The 12,412-nt window shown below is 40.8% G+C and overlaps 1 protein-coding gene across 2 annotated transcripts in view; it reads left to right on the forward strand.

Moving 5' to 3' along the window:
• LOC142198100 (glypican-5-like) overlaps window positions 1-12,412 on the forward strand; it is a 185,564-nt gene that overhangs the window by 66,240 nt on the left and 106,912 nt on the right. Inside the window, exons 4-6 of one of the 2 annotated variants that reach the window (XM_075268930.1) lie at window positions 2,960-3,084; window positions 3,428-3,487; window positions 7,355-7,480. In XM_075268930.1, the coding sequence (XP_075125031.1) occupies window positions 2,960-3,084; window positions 3,428-3,487; window positions 7,355-7,480 (311 nt within the window). The remainder of the gene's footprint in view (window positions 1-2,959; window positions 3,085-3,427; window positions 3,488-7,354; window positions 7,481-12,412) is intronic. The other variant, XM_075268931.1, reaches the window with a different exon arrangement.

A 12,412-nucleotide genomic window follows, 5' to 3' on the forward strand; every position in this document is an offset into this window, starting at 1 on the left:
CTGCTAGGTCTCGTGTCCAAGGACCTCTGGTGTGCAAAGCAACAACATACAGAGGAACAGAGATTACATAGAATGTCTCCCTTTACAATCAGAGCAGTAGAAGAAGGTTGCTGATGCAGGAAGCTGCCTCCCATTTAGAGAGTATGAGTTCTGAGACATTATTTCAATAAATGGTCCAAGATCTACTGCCATAGAGTCCCAATAAGACCTCGGCATCAGATAGCCACTCTGATGTCCATACTTCATATCAGGGATGCACAAGATTTTTTGTTCAGAAGGCCACATTGTTGGTCACTTTTGGGACTTCAGGAGGTCCCCTGCTTCTCTATTTTATACTTCAGTTTTTCCATCAAACTCAGCACATTTTAAGACAGTGGGCAGAGTGGGGTGGGCTGGAGTAGGTACACTTCGGCCCTTCATTGATACTATAACTCAAACCCTCACCAGTCAGGTATTTATTCTCTATCCTATTTCATGACATAACCTCCATCATGACATAACCTCCACCGCAGCAAAATATGGATCAGGCCATATTCCTATCCGGTTTTGTGGCTGTTCCTCCACGCTCCTATTCATTGAATGTACATAACCTCCATCTTTTGGCAGCTACCAGGGATGTAGCTATAGGGTTTACAGAGGGGCCCTGGAGAGTGAAGGGGCCCCAAGGCCTTTCTTCAATGTAAGAAGACAGCAGTATTATAGCTAGCACATGGTAAGTGGAGGCCTGATTACAGGTTTTGCATTGGGTCCAGAAGTTCTAACTAAATATGTCTGTGTCCAAATGCATAGGTAGCCGCAGATTATGTACCAACCCTTTACCCTCTCGTACCAACCAGAGCATTTTTTTTAGTGCAAGTACATGGAATAAGATACCATGTGTGAAACTTACCCGAGTTTCCAACCTCTACAAATTCTATCAATTTAAGGATGTTATTAGATAATATATTCACCAACAATGTAGATGTGGCTACAGTTGTGTGATAATTCTGATACTGTGTTCATACCTAATATACACACTGTAAGATCTGGTTGGGATACATAATGGTGGAGTTCATTGTCCTTTGATTTCATTTTATTGGATAGTTAAACTAAAAATACTTTGGGATTTCAATGTAAAAACCCTAATAAAATTACCAGTCTGCAAAGCACATCTTTAATCTATTTTTGGCCATCCTAGAGAGATGTAAGACATTGAAAATACGGCATAGCAGGCATATAAAAGAACAAAGGCTTAGGCTATGTTCATATGGAGTCTCTGATGTAGACTTAGGGAACAGTCGTGCTCCATGCAGTAATATATTTTCTGTCAAAACAACCTAAACCTTGAATGAACTGAACAAACTCCTCATAGATTGTAAGCTCTTGTGCGCAGGGCCCTCAGTCCCATTGTGTGAAGTGACTATTTCTTTGTAATGTATTTTTTTGTCAGTGCTTGAACCCTACAAATTGTACAGTGCTGCGGAATATGTTGGTGCTATATAAATAAAAAAATTTATTATTATTGTTAATCGCCAATCTTGGTGACTGAAATATGACCGATCTGGCCCTGCATCACGGTTTCCTTTTAGGACAGGGGCCCACATAGTCTAAACATTGCAATTTTGCCACTGGCTATTCAGGAAATGCTGTGATCAAAAAAAGTTGCTTGTTTGTAAACTGTAGCATGTCAATTATACATATGGAAAAGCTGGTATTTTTCATGTAGGTATAATAGAGGGAAACTCTGTGAAAAGCGCTATGGAATAAAACGTCATGTGTTTCGGCTGCGTTTTTTCAGCAGTGGTTTTTGGCCTTAGCCTTAGGGAGCCTTCACACGGAGTTTACGCTCCGCTCATTCTGAACGTAAAACTCGTTCCGAATGAGCGGTGTTAAAACAGATACCATTGATTTCTATGGGTGCCGGCATACGCGCGTATCACATTGAAAGCAATAGGTAAAAAAGCCTCCCATTGATTTCAATGGGTAGCGCGCGCATGCCGGCACCCATAGAAGTCAATGGGATCTGAGTTTTACGAGTTTTACATTCAGAATGAGCAGAGCGTAAACTCCGTGTGAAGGCTCCCTCAAAGTGGAAACTACAATGCATATGTGAACAAATCCTTAGATTATAGTATTTACAATGTTAAGCGCCAAAGGATTCTGTTTATAGGAAAATGAAATATATTGATCTTTTGTATCAGACAAGGCTTTAGTATGTTCAGAATGGCATAAGACATAGTAGATTTCTGAGATTCTTAACAAAGTATACTGTAAATGCATTTTGGGTGAAATCACTCTTTTTTAAACACTGTCTACCAATAAGTATTTGGACACCTGTGGTCAGAGCGGCAATTACATCCTCAACCCTCCGGGGCTTTCCACAAGTCCTTGTATGGCGGCTAATAGTATTTTATTCCATTCGGCTTGGAGAGGACAGGTAAGTTCTTTCACCGATTTTGGCTACTGCACCCCTTAGTTCAGCCATCCAACTCATCCCAGAGGTACTCAATAGAGTTCAAGTCTGGGCTCTGGGCAGGCTAGTTAAGTCGGTTAATATGATTGTCACGGTACCAAGCCATGGTAGACCTCGCTACATGAAAGCTGGCATTGTCATCCTGGAAGTAACATTGGTCCAACCCATAGAACCGCCATAATGTAGGAAGCACACTTTTATCTAAAATAGTGAGATAGACATCGGGTTGAGTTCACCATACACTGGGATCAAGGGTCCCAGTCCATACCAGGAGAAATACCCCCAGACCATAACTCCATCTCCGCAGAACTTTACTGGGTGTCCAAATACTTATTGGTAGACAGTATACAGCTTATAACTAATATGTATGCCCATCATTAATGCTAAGAAAGATCGACAGATCACATTATCTTGTGGCCAATATGCATGTTGATGTCTAGTTGTGAACAGCAAAATACTCTTGTCTGATATTGTTTCCTTATGTAGTATTTATTATGCCTCATGTAGGTAGAAAAGGTGTGTGGTGAACTACAAGAAAGTCCTCTCAAACCGTCTGAGGAGAAGACCATGAAAGAGGAAATTGTGGCAGTACCTCCGGTCACAAAACTCCACTCTCTAGGAAACTTGAGAAGGTATTCTGAAAGCCATCATAAGACTAGGACAATGTTTCTCATGTCCTTCAAGAATACAGTATAACTCAAGATCATTTGTGTTCATTGCATGTTAGGTCACGTCTACATCTCTGTTCTTGAACTTCACCCTCATGAATGGTTCTCCTGATCCATAGATTCTGCTGTGCATGATCTCCAAACCTTTATTTTCTTCCAACTCCATATGCTTTTGCCACTGCATGAAGGATGAGATAAATACACTTTTTCATTTGATTAACTTTTTCCTTTGTTTCTCCTGCTCTTTGCCTGCTACACTGCTTCCCTTCTTTCGGGTGTGCTCTTTATTCCACCTTGAACTGTCCAGGTCTCTGCCTCTGAAAGCTTCGAAGAATGACAAGCCACGCAGTTTGAAAAGAAACTCTCGGTAAGACATTCCCCATGGGTTGGCTGCTTGCTTTCCATCTTTCCAACCCCCCTTGGCCCTGTTGGTTGCTCCTCGTGGAATGTTTGTGCTCCTCAGCCTCCTGCTGGACAATAACATTATGTTTGGCTGCTTCTTGTCTCAGTGTAGGCCCCGGCTGATTCAGCTGGCCTGTATTAACATGTGAAATGCATTTATCTCCAGTAGACAGGTACATATTTTCTTCTAGGGCTGACTGAGAATTAGTTTTAGGCAACAGTATGAATAGTTTCACATTACAGTCATGTAAATGTATACAGCAAATCTTACAGTGGTCATTTTGTATGAATGTGTCTGCCAGTACGCCAACATGAAAATAATTTGTGACATTAATACACCATACATCAGCAGTTCATTGGTTATAGTGAAAGAAACTTTGTTCTGTGAACTTCCCAAGCAACACATTGCTGGTCCCACCCTGTTATCTTAAGCTCTGTTCACATCTGCGTTGGAGCATTCCTTGCAGATTCTGTGATATTTGCTAAAAAAAGTAACACCACACACTACGCTATTTTTTCTGGTAAAATGACAGACACCATGGCAGAACCTGACAAACTCCATTAGAAGTCCATTGATGTCTGTCATGTAATGGATCGGCGCAGCTTGAATTCCATTACACTCCTATGATGGAACAGATAAACATAATTCCTAATATAGATGTCAACTCAGTCTTAAGCCCCTTGTACGTGACTGTGTGCTAGATCAGTTTGCTATTTGGGTTTTTCCCGGATATTTGTGGGCCTGTGCATATGACTGTGAATTACACAAACCCATAAGTCCACGCAGCAAAATATGGAGCAGGTTCTATTCCTGTCCGATTTTGTGGCCATTCCTCCAATGAATGAATGGAGCCGTGAAAAAATGGCTGGTGTACAGGCGGCACAGTCATGTAAAACCCACCTTAGGCTAAGGCCCCACGTTGCGGACACATAGTTTTTTTTGTTGCAGATTTTGTTGTGATTTTTTGAGCCAAAGCCAATAATAGCTACAAATGGAATCGGAAATATATAGAAAGCGCTTATACTTCTAACTTTTGCTCAATCTAGTTTTGGCTTTGGCTCAAAAAACCGCAACATAATCTGCAACAAAAAAAAGCTGTGTTTCCGCAATGTGGGGCCCCAGCCTTATAAGGATTTTGGTACATGTACTGCAGATTGACAAGTCATTCTGGAAGAAGTAGTTTCACAACAGTTGTACAGTTGCAGGTTGGAAATCCTGCTTATATAGGAACTCTACTGAATACAAGATTGCAGGAAATGAAAATATAGTAAATGGACCATGTCCACAAGTGAATGAATACTGCACTGGCTATAGGGCTTTAAGCTGGGATATGGTTTGGAGACTGAATTAATTTGGGGGTCTAGTCTAAGGTCTTTTTATTTTGTTTGTCTGGTCTGGGGTTTGATATTTTTTGGGTCTTGTTTAGAGTCTGAATTTATTTTATGGTCTGTATTAATTTTGTGGTCAGGTCTTGGGTTTACTTTAGGGGGAGGGGTCTGAATTAGTTCGGAAGTCTTGGCTCCAGTGGTGATGCCCTGCTGATCCCTTGTGATCTTTGATGACTTGCCATACACCCATGTGACCTGTACAGCCAATCACTAGCTTCAGTGGTGATGCTAGCATGTACAGTGCAAGACCATGGACAGTGATTGGCCTCATTTGTGACATGTATATACGGCATGTCATCACTCCAAGCAAGTAAGTAAAGTTCACCGCAGTATCAGCCCTGGAGTGGCAAGAGATTTAATAAGAGAAAAATGTTCATTTTTTCTGTTTTTAAAACATTTCCTGCAGAAAGTTTCATTTTTAGAAGTCTCGGACAACCCATTTAATATAAGGGTGTGCTCTAGATATGAATTAATATAGGTGCCTGGTTGGTGTACTGAATTAGTTTTGGGGTCTGTTCAGGGTGTGATTTTTAGGAGACTGGTCTGGAAACTATTTCATTCATTTACATTGTGGTCTGGAATTTTTCATAAGGCCAGGTAATAAATTATTACTATATTTAGAGTGCATATAAGTCTAAAATATGGAAGATTTACAGATCTCTGCAATATACTTTTTGTTTAGGTTCCACTGGTTTTGGCTTGAAAATAATACTGACAAAAATACTGACCAACTACTGTTGTGCAGATTGTACTGAATGTTCATGGTGATACTTGAAAGGGAGAGAAAGTTATGGCCTATTGCTAGGATCTGCCATCACCTTATGATCATAGGGGTCCAACTGGTGGGTCATCAAAAGGAATAGGCCAGACAATGTACATAGAAATATAAGACTGGATTGGAGCTGTGTTGCTGTCACTACAGTGCCATAGGTCAGTCCTCTGGAAGGTTATGCAGGGACGTGTCTATAGGGGGTGCAGAGGTAGCAATTGCTAACAGGCCTTGCAATCTCAGGGGACCCAAAGGCCAGTCTACTATATAATGAGACACCGGTATTGTAGGTAGCACATGGTAAGTGGAGGCCCCATTGTTGGTTTTGCATTGGAGCTTGAAGTTACACCTGTGATGTTATGGTATATCCTAGCAATATAACATAACATCAGGAGATGTGACTACCCCTTTAATTTGATGTTACCTTTAATCCATATTTAGTATTTCTTTCCAGAATTTAGGACTCTGAGCATGGTATTCTGCCTGTTTGGTCTTAGGGTAATCCTGCCTTTGAATGGCCAGCATACGACCAATGTGAATTGGGGTGTGCTGACTCTCTCCCAACATCTGGTGGATTTCAACATGCCCAATATTTTGTTCTTAGGGAAGAATAGGAGGATACTTCCCATTTCTCAGCTTGAGAACATGTGTATGTGGGGTCGGGAGTTGCAGTCAACCCAATAAGTGTTTGCCCTAATATGTTTGGCCTCCATCAGGCTACTATCTCTTTGCATAGATAGCTGTGTATAGAAAAACGTAGAGAGTGAATTATATCTAGACTCATGTGTATCACGTCAGATGACAATGACGTGAAATATAGATTTAAAATTCCCAACTCAGAGGCCCTGAATGTATATTTATTAATATACACCAACTCAGTCTACAGCCACAGTCTGCCATGTATAATATATATACTAATATAATATAATATGCTTACAGAGCTTATATATATATAATGACAGAAATATAGGAGTTATCCCATATCGATAGTTCCTGATGGAGATAGCATAGTCAGCTTGAAAGCTGTAGCCTAGTGCTGCCCTCTGCTGGAAATAAGCATTAAGGAATGGGACGCAGATTGTGTGGTCACTGTATTTTTGGGATTTTGTTTGCTGCTGCTGTCCTCTGTACTAATGGAGCTATAACATATCAGTAACTGTGAATGTCTATGGCCTCCTGTCACTTCCTAACTGAATTATTTCAATAACGCTTCTCGCTTTCCTGCACAGTCACAAATTCTTAAAATCATACATCTCTGTCGTGTATATGACTGTATTATGGCCTTGTATGACCTCTGCATTGTATGGAGCCATAATACTCAGTGTGATCCCGACACTGTACAATTATGTCTCCAATTTTCTGCAGAGGCGTATTGAAGGTTTTTTCTTGGATCCAATACCCCATCTGATGCGGTATTCTAAGGACGTAGTACCAAACTGCAGGGATGCTCTGAGGCTCTGTGCACACCTACAGCCGTACTGTTTTTAGCATTTAGCTTTTTACTTTTATGTATTTGCTGAGATTCATCCCTCTCCAAAAAAAAAATCCAAGTATGTAAAAGAAAGAACGTACACTAGATTGTGTAGGTTAACACGCTATAGGCATGATGTGTGCTGTGTCCTTATATTCCTGGCCTTATAGCTGCCCTGTTTGATCAGTCTCTCTGTGTTCTAGGGAATTCATCAAGTACATGAAGCCTTTAAAAACATTTTACACCACAATGACAGATCGTTTGTGTGATGGAGACCTGGCAGTAAGAGATGGCTCAACGTGCTGGAATGGAACAGATGTGGTGGAAAGGTAAGACTATGTCATCCTACCAATGTTATACAGCTTGACGCTTGGGTTTCCGTTCTTCGGGTACGCCTGGGGACCTGAAAAACGGAATCCCGATTCCCTTATAAAGCAGTTACCTGTGGAAACCCACAAACCCCATAGACTATAATAAGGTCTGCTGGGTTTCCGACAGAAAAATGTGCTTGTAGGACTTTTCTCGTTATATTTTTGAAGCGGAATGGGGGACGTAATCCCCAAACGGGATGCAAGTGCAGATGTGAACGCAGCTTGAGTGAAATTTTGGAAACAGTTGACTTAGTGGGTCACATTTATTAAGCTATCTTTGCCTTTTTTTGACCCAAATTGTGCCTTTTGTACCCTGCGTTTCATTTATTAAGAATTTACACCTTTTATAAGATGTTATGTTGCCCTGCATGACTTAAATGGAGATCCTTTTCATGCCGTATTTATGACTTGCACCTTGTTAAAAAGGGGCAAAAAAAGGCACAAATGGACTTCAGTAGTTGGGCGGCGTACAAGAGCCTGTCGGCTCAGATTGCATTAAAAAGGGGCAATTGTACAGTTTATTATTTTTTTTTTAGCAAAAAGGGACAGTTGTTCCTTTTTGAACAAAATAGGGGCAAAGTGCTCATGTCTTATAAAGGCGCATCTAAACTATCACAACATTTAATAAGGAGGTGCGCCTACATCAGAAATGGGTCACAGTAAAGCTAGTGTAAAAATAGGCGCAGGTGCATAAAATATGTCCAAAAAAGTGACAGATGATAAATACATTAAAAAGGAACTGTAGATGGGATAGATAGAATTTCCCTGCCTGATCCCACATCCAAGCTTGTAGTTATAATCATTCAAATGGCCAAGAACAAGATGGTTGGTGTGGATGCAATTCTCAAGTGCTTGTACCGGATATACTGCAAGGATATGTTCACATCTGTGCTTGGTGAGCACTCGGGGATTCTGTTCCCCATTCTGCTTTAAAAATGCGGGCAGAAACCCAGCAGACCCCATTATAGTCTTTGGGGTCCGTGAATAATTGCTTTTTAAGCGGATTAGGTTTCTGTTTCTTGGTCCCCAAGTGGACCCGAGGAACGGAAATCTGTATGCAGGTGTAAACCTAGCATAAGTAGCACACTGAGGTCCCCACAGTGCTGGTCTTACGAGATGTGCTTAAAGGTAATGTTGAGCTATTGAGTACATTTCTTGTTCATTCTTTTCCTAAATGCAAAATGCAACTTTCTCATCAGTGTTCATTAAAAAATGCCCTGCGTTTTTATTATTTTTGCTATTTGTTCTAGTATGTGCAAGTCTTTAGCGTGAAAGATCACATGGACTATATCAGAGGGTACAAATGGAGGAGAGCAGAGTCTTTAGGAGAAGATTTCACACAGACTGTATCAGAGTGAGAGAGGGAGGAAAGCAGAGAGTGCTAAAGGGGAAGGGTATACAGCAATGAAACTATGTTAGTACATGAGAGCTAGCATCCTATAAGCTATTGACAGCTATCGCTATATGGACGGAGGGGAGGCTGTCAATCATTGTTAGGACCACCCACTGAACTGAATTACTCCTTCTAAGCATAGGAAAAAACTAAAAATAAATGGATAAATTACAGGTTATACTGAATCTTTCTGCATAAAATTATATATTAATCTGCTGGCAGTTTCTGACTAATGTGTAAGAAAAACAAGCTCATGTATATTGTATCTCTGTGCTAAACTGTATCAAGCATCCTTCACACGACTCTATTTTTGATTGACAATAGTGGATCAAAGTGTGGACACTTGCATTACTTTGGGCCCATACACACAGCCATAGTTTTATGTAGCTGTATGTCCAGGCCGTAGTGAGAGCCGCAAAATATGAAGTAGGTCATACACCTGTCCATATTTGAGACTCATTCCATTCATTTTAATGTAGGGATTAGTGACACGCACGTATGACATACAGACACCACTCCATGAGTCATCCATGTCGTACACAGACCTGTACACTGAGGCTAAGTTTAAAGTCTCGCTGTGTTATATAATACCAACATAGTGAATGAGAGATTAATTAATGTGCACACATTGCGGGAAAAACTCAATTTTAGCTGAGGAATTGTGAGCATTTGAGCTTTTTGAGCCAAAGCCAAGATGGCTATAAAAGGAAATGTCTAGGAAGCCCATATACTTCTACCTTCTGCTCAATACACTCCTGGATTTGGCTCAAAAAAACCACAGCAAAATCTGCAACAAAAAAAGCTGAGTTTCCACAATGTGAGGCCTAAGGCCAGTTGCAGACAACCGTGCTGCATACGGCCTGCCATGATTTAAAAGCATGGGTGCACACGGGTGACAAAGAGATGTCCCCATGTGCTACCCATTCTTCCACGGCTCCTTTCATTAAATGAATAGGATCCACGGAAGCATGGGCTGCAAAATAGGACAGGAATGGGACCTGTCCTATATCATGTGGCCGAGACTGTCGGCCCTCACACGAGACCGTGTTTGTACAGGCCCATAGAAAAGAATGGGTCAGTGTGCTTTCCGTGAAATACACAGATAGTACACTGACCATGGTCATCTGCATCTGACCTAAGGCTAAGGCCCCGCAGTGTTTTTAACAGAAAATCCACATCATTTTTCTCGGCGGACTTTCTCCTTCTATTATACCTATGCAAAAAACACCAGCATTTCTGTAGGTATAATTGACATGCTGAGAGTCACAAAAAAAGCAAGCATTTTCTAAATTGCAACATTTCCGCAGCAGATTTTTTTTCTGCATTGTGTGGATGGGATTAGACAGAAACCCATCCACTTTGCAGTTAATGTAAAATGGCACTTTTTTTGCAGCAACGTTTCCACCACGGCCAAGACGCTGCACGTTTAAAACATGGGCCCCCGCCATAAACAGGTTTTTTTTGAACAGCATCATTCTATTTCAGTCTATGGGTTGTTTCCGGTATTGCAGCTTGGCCTCATTGAAGATAAGTTGCAATATGATAAAAGCAACAGTTAAGAGATGGCGCAGTTCTTGAAAACAAAGTTGAGCCCTTTTTTAGATCACAATCAGTACACCCTCTCTTTGTTCATTGCTGTCGTGTATACTGTATATTATATTTGCTTGCCTGTTATAATTTGTATATAAAGCTAAATTCCTTACTTCATTTAACATATTAAGTGCTGATTGAAGTCTAAGTACTTCCACCTTCCTTGTTACAGAGTCTTTCATCAGAACGGCATATACAATTCATTCTGTCAGGAATGCTATAGGCCACATGTGAGAACAAAGGACGGCTTAACTTTATAGTTCGGAGGTTCTCATAAGCAGGCAGATGTCATCTGTTATATTTTTATTTGCAACCCAAAGTAATGCCTGATGCCACATGGCTGTAAGCTGTATGGATACTGGAGCTATACAGTAGTGTGTTTCCAGAGTGCCTGCTATTCAGGGTCTGGGTCTCAGGATATACAATGAGACGTCTTAACTAGAGATGAGCTAGTATTATTCGAAACGGCCGTTTAGAATAACACGCACCCATAGGAAAGAATGGAACTGGCCAGCACGCAGACTTTGCCGGTGGCCGGCCGCTTAACCCCCTGCGTCCATTCATTCCTATGGGTGCGTGCTATTCGAAACGGCCGTTTCGAATAGTACTCGCTCATCTCTAGTCTTAACCTTAATTCTGTTGATGGATTTCTATTACAAGCTAGCGGTTTCCTCCCCTATATATTTTGTTATTGGGCTACTGTTCCTTTACCAGTACAGTAATATTATAGGCCATAAATTATTGTGAACACAAGAAGCTCTCCATAGTGCAAAAACATACCCAGCCTAGTATATAGTATATGTAAGTATGGTATATTCACCAGAGAGCGTTTTGCAATATTCCTTCAGATATGTCTATTATAATCCTGACTTGCATAATAGAACAAAGAGCTGAGGCATCAGTGCGAACAGGGCACATGATTACTATATGATGCTAGTCTTTTTAACACATCATATCATAAATGTATCTAGCACCCAGCTCATCTCTCCAGCGACCCTGATGTCAGGTATAGCTATGGTGGACGTCAGGTGTCGGGAGGTCAGATATTGCTCTCATGTTTACCCGCTGCCCGCAAGTCAAGAATTCCTGCCAAAAAGGTTGTTTGTATTAGTCTGTCTAGAGCTGTGCACATGATGTGCGGAGACAGGAATGTTTCATGCAAGGTTTTAATTTTATACATCAGGACTTGAAAGTGTAACAAAGTAGAAGAGAAATAAAAACATGTATCCTAAATACTGATGAAAGGGAATGTATTTATGTAGTTCTAAATGGGTAATACATATGGATATATTGTGTTATTGTTAGTATGGTCTACATATGTACATATCAGAAGCCATCATTGCAGTATGACGCCATGGGAGGGTGATTGATAAAATATGCAGAATAAAGGATACTAAGAAGAAATATGATTTATGGACTTCCATGTGTGTGCCAAATGCCATCCAGAATGAGTGGTCTTGTCTGGATGTCCATGACACAGACCATACTCATCACAAGGGTGTTATGTTTGCCCATCTTATGTCCGCCAAGACCATAAAGGGCACAGTCTTTCAAGTCTAAGAACTCAGTTTAGATGGTCAATGCTTCTTATGACATCACCCCTGTCCACGTCTGTGATGTCATCATCTGTGACATCAACATCTGTTTTAAGGAGATACGTTAGCCAAATAACCATCACCAAATGACATGTTTTAGGACAATTGTTCCTTGTATTGTGGGTTTATTTAATTAAAATTTAGCACTGGGGTTAATAAAAATCAGTAACCCAGAATAATAGCTTCAACAGCAGCAAGGGATGAGTCGACCCTAGTAGTATCATCAACAGAGGCCCTGGGAAATATTGTAAAAAACAGTTGCTTGAGATTCACAAAGTTTCACGTCCTTACTGGCCGATACTATATGAACAT

Source organism: Leptodactylus fuscus, chromosome 3, assembly GCF_031893055.1.
Source record: "Leptodactylus fuscus isolate aLepFus1 chromosome 3, aLepFus1.hap2, whole genome shotgun sequence".
In the NCBI taxonomy this organism is placed as follows: Eukaryota; Metazoa; Chordata; class Amphibia; order Anura; family Leptodactylidae; genus Leptodactylus; species Leptodactylus fuscus.